General features: G+C 40.2%; 1 protein-coding gene across 3 annotated transcripts in view; it reads right to left on the minus strand.

Annotated features, from left to right (window-relative positions):
- LOC126866085 (zwei Ig domain protein zig-8-like) overlaps positions 1 to 12,812 on the minus strand; it is a 107,146-nt gene that overhangs the window by 33,024 nt on the left and 61,310 nt on the right. For 2 of the 3 annotated variants that reach the window (XM_050619195.1, XM_050619196.1), the window contains exon 1: positions 9,355 to 10,185. The exons of the other annotated variant lie outside the window; for it this stretch is intronic. In XM_050619195.1, coding sequence (XP_050475152.1) covers positions 9,355 to 9,454 — 100 coding nt within the window. In that variant the 5' untranslated portion in view covers positions 9,455 to 10,185. Of the gene's footprint in view, positions 1 to 9,354; positions 10,186 to 12,812 lie in introns of those variants that run through there. 3 annotated transcript variants of the gene reach the window in all.

The raw sequence follows: 12,812 nt of genomic DNA on the forward strand, positions 1-12,812 counted from the left end.
AACATATATACCGTGTTTATTTCGTGACTAGACTTTAAAACAAGTAAACCCACATTACGTATCGTTTCGTTGTTTCCATAAAAGCTTTTCTTTTACGAAACTTCTCTTCTAACGTATTTGTTTCGCTTGCTGCAACGACAAATTCCTACAACGTTCTTAAAAGTCCGATAAAACCAATTCCCGATACTAACGCAGACAGTCGTGAAGTGAAAATGAGAGTGGAATTCTCTTCCTGTAATATGCTATTAAACGCACACCGTGTTCGGCATCGTAAAACGGGGACGATAAAAAGGGAAAAGGGACACGAAATTAGTCGGCACATCTGTCGACGAAATCGCAAAAGTCAGGCTCCCTTCACGACGACGTGGTTCAGCCAAAATATCCAGCAATCGGCATATAATCTGTTTAAGTTTGCTCATTTGACACGCGTGACTAACTGCGGTTCGATATGGGTCGTGTTTCACTGTCTCATGGGGCCTACAACAGGGAACATCCCTTATAAGCACGACAGATGCGTCAACGGATCATCCCCTACGTATATCCGATCTCATCTTGCATGTTTTATTCGACCGGGCTGTTCGCAAACGATTCCTCCCTCCTCGAGGTCGTAATTCCGCATAATCTGATCCTATACACGTTGCTCTAGACCGTCTTGGATTAATTCCATAGATTACATCGTTCGTCAAATTACGTCGCAAATCCGTGCAAAAGAATATTACATATCGCGCGTTGGATTACGACCGTGGATTAACGACTTACGTTAACCTCAAACTGGAGCAGGGGCTATTCACCCGGATTTAGCCGGTTATATTTATATTTAACCGCGAAAGGCTATGGTGTTTCAAAGGGAACCCATAGAAGCGCGCTGACTCATCGAATATTTCAAACCTCTGCGATATAACGACTCGTTCCTGCCTAACCTTCGTGAAACATGGTAATTTCTATTCTTTTATTTGTTCCGACCAAGCGTAAGTCGGCCAAAGCCTATCGGTTTACCAGCCTGTGTTCGCGTTTAACCGGTTCAGCTCACAAATTTTCATTAATTTCATCATCCTGCGCGTTTCACTAATCATGGCACGTTGATCACCATTCCCGTTGCCAATTAACCTCGTGCTTCGACCAACGAAAGGCGAACGCCAACAGAAATTACTTTTAACGATTCAAGAAAAAAGAAATCGTTTATCTTCGCGCATTATCTTCGTACTGTGATTAATTAAAAACAAGACCAACCAAATCCATAAGATACCTGCAACATAGAGTAAGTACTTTACCAGTTTTTTCACTGGCACCGTTGTTTGTTTCCAGAAGAAATTGCAAGATGAAAGGTGTGAAAGGTGTGCGCGACTGCTTTAGATTATTCGTTGCAAGAGCAAGAATCTGGATTTCTTTCGTGCGTCAAGTGCAATTTCCGCGGTCGTTAATGTAATGCAGACGAGCTCAGAGATTTGAAATATTTAAGAAAGCGAAACCCTATGATGCACATAATATAAATAAATTACCAAGAAACGTGCCTTTCATCGACTTTTCAATTTAATTCATAACACTGCGACAACTCATTCGATCAACGATTCTGTCTGTCAACATTCTACGAAGTTGGAAAAAGATTCGTTCAGAGTTCCACCATCGGCGCAGTTATTGTACACTTTTGAAAGTTTATTCGGTTTGGTTCGACGTTTGCCTTTGCCTATCGATCCTGTCACGTTATTCACGTTTCAAAAAAGGAGATATTCTTACGAGTCCAACTTTCGTATCGATCTTCCAACGTGGTTACCTGTCATGAACGATCTAAACCCAGAAACCAGACATATATGTCTCGATGACAGAGCAAATAATACATCGGTGGTTTGCTTCAAAAATAATCAGATTGCATTCTTTATGACTTAGATTGGTAACCCAGACGTAATATAGACGAGTTACAACGACCTATGAATCTTATTAACAACGAGGTCTTTCGGAAGTTCGGCCTCTTTCCGCAAACGGTATGAAAACAATTTGTTCGATCGATGAAAGGGGAAGGAACAGCAAATCGATATCGAATAAAGTCACTTTCGATGAGGTTTCCCGGATACCGGAAGACGTAGGTCTGACATATTTAGCGAGATCCGATAAGTCTTCTCGCTGGTTTCAAGACAGGATGTATATGTAGACGCAAGGTGGCACGAAGGGTTGGTTTTCCGCTGGGAACGGCAACGTCTGATCGTTTGATTACCCATGGTATACCCTCCAGCTGGTAATTACCAGTCGAACGCGATATTCGTCACGCCATCTGCTTTCTCTCAGGAGGTCACTTCGTGTTCGAGAAAAATTGCAATTTGGCCCGTTTTTTCGATCCGATAACCGTTTCATCCGACTAATAATTTTTCATGAATCAACGAAAAGTGAATGGAACGTCTATTTAAACACATTCACGAATCAACCTTTTGCGAGCAAATGTTCGAATGGTTCGAGCATCGCATTGCACTGCCGCTGCATCGATAAAGAAAAAATCCGCCCGCGCATTCATCCCGATGTACGTATGTACGTACCTAAATACTTTCCAAGGTAAAATCGGGTTATTCGCATTATCAGGTGGCTGAAAAGATATACCTATCTATTTTTCGTAAATAGCACGAACCGAGCAACGAGTCACGGCAGATGCTAATTTAGTTTGCATAGATCGAACAGAATTCGATGTAGCGGGGTGAAAATCCAACTGGCATACGGAGTATACGGGGCTAGAAGTTTGGCAGACAATTTTCCGACAAATTTAGATAATAACTTTTACAGGTAAAATTACAGTAATACATTTTCCCAGTAGGCCAGGAAGTTGACATACGTGTACAAAAGCTGGTCTCTTCTTGCTTTTCTCATTCCTCGGGATCCTCGTAATGGTCATCGTATATCACGAGGTCAACCTTACGGATACTACTCTATCCCCTATCTCTTTCCTTTTATCCTTTCACTTTCGTTTACGTTCACCTATTCGCGATATCACCTGGTGAGTAGATTCTATCTCGAATGAGGAACAACCCTTCGCATTTTCTTCGTACGGTTTCGTGAAAAAACCAGCCAACGTGAAATCACGACGACACCTGATACAACGATATCGAATTATAAAGGGAATCGTATCTCGATAAAGAAAAATATAAAAATCGTTCGCCTGTAGACAGTTAAATTCAGAAAATAAAATATCGGTAGCAACAGTACAAGTTCGAGGGAGACTTTAAATTTCTTTGACAATGAATTGGGAAGAGATGAATAAGTTGGAAAGGAACTTCGAGATTCGTTCAGATATCGGCTTGAAAACAAGGAAATAAAAGAGGTTCTGCAATGCGGGTTAAGATCGCCGCTTTGTTTAAAAGGAGAATCGCATCGATGCATCGAGAAAAGTGGTAGCCGTCGGCGTGAATATCGTTCCCTCGATATTCATCGCGTCGAACTTGACTTCATAGCGACGTATTGTAGTGACTTTTTTGTTTCGAAATTCTTTCTTCCGTGTGTTCTATATTCGTCCCTTCTTGGGTAAGTCTCGCAGAATGAATTGGCGAAAAGTGGTTCTCCCTCTGTGGGAGGGAAGTGGGAAATTTGGTTCTCCCTCTGATGTAATTATACCCGGATCGAAGTTGGAAATAAATTTGCCCGTGACGTCAATGCCAGAAAATCTTTTGTATTCCATTGATGAAAATAAAGCTGAGAACAAAGGTGCTCGTTAAGAGTAACAATTTTTTTATTCGCAGAAAGGTTGAACAATCAAGCTATAAAGGATTCAATTTCAAACCAACGTCACAGAGGAGAGTTACCGCTAGTTTACAGTCGTTTTAACGAGCAGTTTCGTTTTCGCGTCGTGTCATAAAATTATTATCAACGTCGGACATTGCGAACAGAGATAATCTATCGTAATTAAGAGGTGGCCACTTTCTGGGACTTGTCACTGTGATTTCGTTAGTCGTTATTAACGTTGCTGCCAATTCCAACTGTCCAGACACAATAAATTCTTGGCCATTTAATCTTCGCTTATACTTGATTCGCGTGCAAATTCTCGCTTACATGTAGATCTTTGTTTTCCAACGTGCAATTTGGTTGCGATAATAACGATATTCTTGAGGCAATTTTTACAGCTTTTATCGTCCGTAATCCCATTAAAATAACAACGAATGAACTACGAAATGTTACGATCTCTGCATATTCCTATTCGTTCAAGCATTTTATTTCTTTTTTTTTTTTAATCGCCCAGCTTTATCGAAGCAAAGCAAGTCGTGCGAGACCAATATGCGCAATGTTTTTTAAAGCCGCGAAATGCTTTCTACTCCAGACGGAATTACCATTTCCTTTTCCCTTTGTATATCTGCTTCTGTAAATATTTATTATGTACATTTATGCACTGTTAAATTTAGATTACGATTGTTTTTCAACACTGTAGATGCACACAACAAAGGCACAGGTTTGTCGACGTAGAAAGTCGAATAGAAGAGATTTCGAGTGCCCGGTATACTACGTGCAGAAACTCGTGCGCAAAGCGCCACTTAACAAGTAAGATTACTGCTAATACAAAGGATAAAGGTGACGTTTATGAACGAGTAAATTCGCCCATACAATAAACTAATAAACCACATGAAGAGAATGACGGAAATAGAGGTAATAGCGGCGGTCGTGTCACCTAACGACACTGCTCTTGTCTTTGAATAATGAAGCGTCTTTGGCTCGCGAGCTAAGAACACGCAGCCCAATTGCACCCGTAGAGTCTAGGTAGGTATATCGCGAGCGATAAGTATCAAAAATACGTTATTTGTAGCCGATTCATTGGATCAAGCGCTTTGAACATAGAACGTTCGAATGTCTCTCGTTCTACCGCTATCGCTTTTTATCTTTTCTCAAAGTTAAAGTTCCTCTTTGCATAATATCATCTACCACCTCTATTTTTTTACCATTTTTCATCGCTTTATTTCAAATTGTTACACCGTTGTTATTTATATCTTTGTTTCGTCGTGTTGTATATCTTACTTGCATCGTGGTTTTCTGCGTCACTTTCATTTATTACAATCGTTGTACGACCTTTATTACCGTTACACCTTTTGTTCCGCCCAAGACCGTAGGTAACAACGATCCGTAGTTCGTTAGCTGGACTCGAACTTTCCCCTAATTATCAAAGAGCACTCGAGAAGAAACACCGAGCGGAGGAGTCGGTACCGCGACAGATGCAATTATAGTTAGTTACGGGAACTAATCTACTGCAGCTGCTTGTACTTCGTCATCGAGACTTTGTAATGTAATTTAGGTATGCTTGTCAAATCTATGGTTGATTTGTTCCGGGAAACGGGGTGGGCCGAATTAAAGAAAGTTGCTAGGGATAAAGCGGATGTAGAATAATTACTCGACCACTTCCTAGATTAACCGCGATGTAGAACAAAGAATTTTTTCCTATGAAATTTATGATGCGTCCAGTAGTCAGAAGCTTATCTAAACCGACAGGAAGTAATTTATTCGGCGAATGGAGCGACGTATTATATCGTTAAATGCAACATATTGCTGTACGATGCACTAATTACCTTTCAACATAGTTATATCGTGACACGGTTAACGATGCGTTTATAATAAATGAGTTAATGCGAAAGTAGCGCACAACGTAATAGTTCACGCGAAATCAATGTGCGCAGAGTAACGGTTTAATAAATTAACGTCGACGAGCCACTTGCGATTTAAATTTAAGCATCGAACGTTTTACCGAATCCCTCGATGGCGCCACTTTTTATCAATATTTCTGACAATGGGCCAATAATTTTTGTATCTTTATTTCTACGCGCACACAGATCATTTAACGTAGATTAACAATGTCAGGTTTTATTAAACCGTGTACGTACGTCACCACTTGCCGTGTACGATGGCAAACATATTCTTGCGATATTGCTCGCATTTTCGATATATTATTGTAGGTTAATTGATTTAAATTTACATACATATTCAAATGCACTCGCGAAAGTGATACCGAGCATCCTCTTCTATCTATGACCTAATTCGAAAGTTGACCTGATGTCGGTGTGGCGTGGCATGGCGCGACATTACCAAAGGGTTTAGCCGCCGCGTCTCTGTATTTTTCCATTATCAGGGATTTCTCCGGCGGCTGTATATCCGAACACTATTACTATTAATAGAGAATAATTTTTATCCGGCGCGGCGCGGCGCCTCGATACGCCTCGCGCATGTTACAGCGGGCAAAATAAAACGCAAAGCTGGCTTGATTATTCCGGCTCATGTGTACATTCCAATCTATACGTATGTACATATTGCGCGTATCTACGTTTTCAGAAAGCCACCACGGCATCTGTGTCCAATTACACGACCAGCCGAATATCCACAAAACCGGATAAAACTCGGTGACCTATTAGGAATAACGTAATTCCATACGTCCGACAAGTTTTCTGGCAAAAAAAAGGGGAAACACGACGATATCAGTGTTCAACCGTAATTTTCGTAAGGTATGTATAAAAAAAGAAAAGCCATTAGAAAAATTCCTGTCAGCCGATCTCCATTAGATGGCTACGCTGGCTGCTAGTATTTTCATAGATGAAAGAAGAGCCGACCGAAGGGAATCATCTATCATTATCGGCTCTCAGGTGTCAACGTCGGATGAAATCGAATTTTTTGTTACGATCGACACCTCCGGATCGCGTTCTCGTGACAAAACAGCACTCACGATCAGAACCAAAAAGAAAATGAAAAACATCGTCTTTTTATTACACCTCTTTAACAAATGGCCCTGCCGGTCGAGTCATTCACGACGAAAACATTTTTCTAATGGAAACTTTAACCTTCTTATCGACGAAGTCTTTCGGACGACATTTATCCACGAGGTTCCTTCTTCCTTCTTCCTTCTTTTTGCGGAAATCCCGATGAAACCACAGATAAATGAAATGGCAATTAACAACGTGACCAAATGCATAGGACGATCGGCTTGCTGAATGAAGCAGCAGCCTACGTGATTCTCTTCTCTAATAGCAATCAAAGTAATTAATTATCCAACGTCCATCGCTTTCTCCCTCAATCACGTCGACACGAGTTCCGACATCGACATCATCGGAGATGACTAAGTATCCCTTTTCCTTCCTTTTATTCCGTCATCTCGCTTTTCACATTGCTTTCGCAAAGTTTTACGTATCATCTATTATATTAATTTCATTTGGACGTAGTTACGTTGCAAAATTTCGTACGATTATTATTCGGCCGATAATAATACAGAAGTGGCAATTATTAAACGTGCCAGCAATTTCTACATTTAATTAATACGTTAATTGCATGCTAGCCACACGATATCAGTTATTGTCATTTCGTTGACAACTTCATTTAAATTGTTCGATGAATTTTTCCGAATGAAAGAGCAACGAACCAACCTTTACCAAAACGTTTCTACAGTAATAGCTACATTAATATTGCATGGTACAGGAATGCAGTAATTAACGAACAATTATTCAGAGCGATGTATGTACATTCATTAATACGATCGATCGTCGATACGTTGATTATTCAACGCTGTAAAAATCAAGTATCAAAAAGGGAAATATTTTATGTCCCGTAACATAAGTCAAACGATAGAATCAATGTTAAAATATCTCTCTCAGCGTTAAAAAATTTTTACACCATGAAGGTAGTCATAGATAGGGTATTAATATTCTCGCAGAAGCGATGATTTAATAAAACGAACGACCTCATCCGACCAATACGAAATAGTTTTGTGTTTATTAATTAAATTCCACGGCAATGCACGCGCGAAGAAAATCGTATTTGCATAATTATTCGAACGACAAAAGTTCAGATAGGCAAACGATAAAAATCCTCGATGATTGATCGATTCTGAAGTGGCCGTACACCGATCGGCCTAATCCGTTCTTTAGCTATTGCACGAACCAGTATATAGCACGAAACAGTATCTCCAATGTTCGCCAACGTGGACATAGCATGTATTTCGAAGTAATCTGACCTGGCCGATCGATAAAAAGCAATTGCCAAAATTATACTTCAGGAATGAAGATGAATCGTTGTTATTCAAAATCTTCTCTATGTGGTTGTCGTTTTTCTTCGAAAATTATAATACCGGTGATGCTGCGGAATGCCGCTATCAAATGAATCTTTCCCTTAGAAACTGCCAACTTCCCTCTCCAATTACTTCAACGAAGAATTACGGCAACATTTCGTACGAAATTGTATCGTGAGTGTTCCTCCTAACGTTTCACGGTAATTGCGGTGGCAGGGCCCGAAATTATAGTATTTATCGGCCATGGTGAAATAAAATCGACCATTACGGAAAGCACATCGCCATGTAAGCACAATACGATGTACGAAATACCGTTTCAATTTCAATTAAATCGGGCACTAAATGCACAGAATGTCACTCATTTAATCCCAGCGAGAAAGAAGACGCACGATGCCTGCTGATATCGATATCAACGTTGATGGACACTGTTGCACGATGCGAAAAATAAAAACAATTATCTCTCGACGCGTTATCAATTTTTCTGCATTTTTAACGAAATCGTTGAAGCCTCGATTTTATATTTTTGACGTAACGCAAATATTGTCCATCGCTGGAAAATTGCAAGAGCTCGCAAGCAAGTCGTTTTTCCACATTTTTCGTTTTTCGAATTTTCGTCAATTTCGTCGTTAAAGAAATTCCCTTGGATATTTATATACGTAAATTTCCAAAAGTTCTGCTTATTCGGCGAATAGGACGAATTGCTTATTCAGCGCGAAAATTCGCGTAGAATCTCTGATAACTTGCCTTATGTTTTCTATGTAGAAACGTTATCTCCGTTTCTCTAGTTGTGCTTTAGTATCCTAGCCTGGAGCGGGGTTTCGAAATTAAATTACAAAACCAACGAGCTTAACCCATGCATCGATGCTCCGTGTGCAGTACACGTTCTACTAGGTAATATAGCAATTTCATTGTTAAACGGAAAACAAAGTTATCTAATTAGTTTCAATGTATGCCTGTATTACATAATGCATTTGCAGGAGTTAGCCGCGCGTATAAGTATCCATGGTATATTCGCTTTATAACTAACGTATTACGAACCTATTACGTGCGTATACCCTTGTACATAACTACTCAGCTAAGTTGTTCGTATCGCGATACGATTTCAATCTCCTTTGGATAAAATCTCTTAAATCAATTCCTGTCCTCTCGAGGAAATAGCTGTCATTTGAATTGTGTTAAAGGGTTTCCATTTCAACGATCTATCAAACTGTCGAATATACTTAACAAATTATCAACGTGTTGCGACGCTTTCATCGCCAATTCTCCTAATTCGAATATAACAAGGAACATCAAATTACAAGTATAAGTATAATAGTATTCGGTTGAATTAGAAATAGAAAAAGAGATACCTGGATTATCTTGCTCGTTGGTAACGTGTAAGATCCAAAAAGCAACGAGATGCAGTCTTACACGAGGCCGATCGAAGTTACGTACACTTTTTCGCGTCATTCACTGCAGTGGCGGTAACACGTTGCAGTACTCTTGTGGCAAGGTTTAGGCCACTTGTATCACAGCACTGTTTCGTTGGGCAGAAAAGCGCATCGGTGCCGTGTAAAACCATAAAACTTGATCCTCGACCGGAAAGATTTCGACAAAATTCCGCAACCACCTTAGTCCACTAGCACTTTCTTCCCGCGAAAGTTCACCTCGATCCGCGCATCGTGTCAAACAATTGCCAACGTTCGCTGACGGTGGCTACGCTCTTCAGAATCACGAGTTCAAGGAAAAGCAAGCTCCCGTACTTCGTAACGGATATCTGTTCCCAAAGTCCTCGACCTTTCCATCTGGATTCTCATCTTCACATAATACCTCCTAAGAAACTCGTAACTGTTACAGGAACACTTTCGAAGAAACGATAAAGAGTATCTCGCTACGTGTGAGAATACAGCGGACGACAGAGAACACCTAGCACTATCGAATCGAAACTTTTCCTTAATGTCTGTGCACTCGAAGCAAACTTTCGACTGGCTGTTTCGCGTAAGATGATGGAAAAGGACGAGCGCGGAACTGGAGATCCCGCGTTCGAGTGTACCGCGATCACGTACAACGCTCGACGCGTCGATGAATGCGCGAAAGCGAGGAGACGCGAGCAAAGGAGAAGTCGAAAGGACAGTGCGCGGCAAATGGAGTCGAACGATCGCGATACACGAGCGGCGCGTCGTGTTGTTGGCAAGCGACTAACCCCCTGACGGCGTCCTGCACCCCCGGACACCGCGCATGCCTCCTACCTTAAAGAACTCACCCACCCCTCTTCTCAGTGCCGCCCCAAAACCACGGTGACTTCATCTTTTTTGACGAGATGCCTGTGAAACCCCTCCTCTCTATGCTCTCTTTATCCGCCCTTCTTCTCTCTCCTTTCCTCTGCCTTCGACTTCCTTTTATAATTTTTTTTTTTTACCTTTTTCTCCTTTTACCCTCTCGTTTGGACCTTTCTCTTCTTTATATTGTCCGTCCTTTTTCTGCATCCTCTTTTTTGCCTCGTTTCAACGAGGTGCCGCTATTTCTCTTCGACTAGAATTCTCGATGTTGATATCGACGTTATTGCTTATTTCGTGCTTGATCGTTACTCGCCCTATAAAAAAGGGACCATTAAAAAACAAAGTGACGGATGTCACTATCAAACTCTTGTCCTACCTTTCTGTTATTTTAGGATATAAGTGACATCGTTAAAAATTCTTCCGACAACGGAAAGTCTTGCAGCGAGAGAAAAGTCGCAGTAAAAGTCGAAGTTTAAGACGATAGAAATGGCTAGCAATCGTAAGCGCTGTCCTGGTAACGTTCGGTGTACACGAAATTGCTTCAACAGGTACAAATGATGGCGACGTTATCCAGCAAAATATTGCACTTTTTCATTCGAAATATGCACCTATATAGCTCCATATCGCGTGGCATAACCAACGTTACACAAATTATTCTTTGCTTCTTTCTCAAACCACATTTTGGAATATTCTACGCGAACGTTGCTCGCTCATTAAAAAAAAAAAAAAAAACACGCATAAACATTTCCTTGGAAAAGGCACATGGAATTTTTCTTCGAATCGAGTGAATCATAACAGAGAGTAGATCGCATGGTAAGTTACACCCTACCAGCATAAACGCAAAAAAGGGCTTCGTAACAACATTAACAAATAAATCGAAGAAAATGTTTCTGAAGAATTTTTATATACTCTGGCCGAGTATTCTGTTATCTTTTCAGAATGATAAAATTCAAGAATTATAACAAATCAGTAAAGGCAACGTTTCCTTTGGTTTCGATTAAGTTACAAGAATATCAACGATAATAAACAATAATCAAGAAATCTATATTATAATTAAAGCCACTGAAACGATTCATCGGAGGGAAATATGATATAATACAAACAAATCGAATTTGAATATCCACGCATCAATTCCTTTTTTTTTTTTTTCTTCTTTTTCGATTCGTAGTCTTCAAAGGGAAGGAGCAAAGCGAATAAAACTAATAGAACACGCTATAAATTATAAAAAAATAGTATCGGTCGCGCGTCAGATTTTGGTGGAAAAACACCGATATTTATAATATACGATCGAGATTTGATACGACGATCTTTCTCATCGTGTAGCAGAGATAGTGTGCGTACCAGATAACAATTTTTAAATGGTTTATGCGTTTGCAAAACGTTGTTCGCTAGAATATTTTTATTAACCTTATTCGTTATTTAGGGTAAGCTTTAACCGTTGCTAAAAACAGAAATGAATAAGTTTGTACGTTCTAAATATCGTACTCGATTTTATTCGAAACTAAAAGCAGCACGCATAATAATAATTTCGTAAAAGTTACTGCACCGTAGAAAAATATTCCATGGTTACGCATCAGCAATTTACTAAAGTGTTCAAAATACGCGTGTTTAACGTGAAACATTTCCTCCTTTGAAATAGGAAAAATATAAATTCATTAATATTCGGCTTATCTGGCGCGAGAAAAATACCAGAAATAAAACAATGAATCGAACGAACGAGCAAACCTTTTTACATTTCATTCGTATTGGACGTTTTTACGAGGTTTGATTTTACTAAGTATGTAAAACGAGAGAGTAAACTCGACAGGGAAAGGCTCGATCTAAAGATTAAAACGAGGCGAGAAGTATTAATTCAAGAATCTTCAAGATCGGTTTATTAAAGTCGCGTTCCATTGAATCGACGCTGGACGAATAATCGAGCGGACAAAGAAACCACGAGTACTTATTCAGACATCTTTTTCTTCATTCTTTGCGAAGAAGCTATTGATTTACCCACACAGCAGGTGCCCGCTTCTTCTCACGCTTTTCATTTCTGTCCCACGGTTTCTCACCCCGCTCCCCTCCCCCGAACCACTATTCGCTTTGAGAGCTTCCATAATTTTTCATCTCGAAATGATAACAATGCCATTCGTTAAACCACTCTTTACATAAAATTGTCGCCTATCTATTGTACTTTTACTCTTTAGTCGGTTACCTGGTGGCCAGTGTATTTAATGGTTCTTGTCGCCGAAGCTTTGTCCTCGCCAAGATCCGGGGTTGTCTCGTTATTATCGCAACGATGACAATCGCGTGCCGAGTTGCTGAAATAAATCTTTCTAGAGATTTCGATGCGTTTCCTCGAGACTTCCTTCTCATCCTCTGATCACTCCCACCTAACTCGTTAACCCAGGAACGAATAACGTCTAATGCGATTAAGGGAAGATACGCGATAATCAATTCGATCGGCTCGACGAATTTTCGTGCCAACGACAGAGCAAGAGAGGGATAAACTCTGCCAACGAGAACTTTTCAATCTGTCCTCGCACTGCTGCTAAGGATAAGAGGATCCT

Source organism: Bombus huntii, chromosome 5 (assembly GCF_024542735.1).
Source record: "Bombus huntii isolate Logan2020A chromosome 5, iyBomHunt1.1, whole genome shotgun sequence".
In the NCBI taxonomy this organism is placed as follows: Eukaryota; Metazoa; Arthropoda; class Insecta; order Hymenoptera; family Apidae; genus Bombus; species Bombus huntii.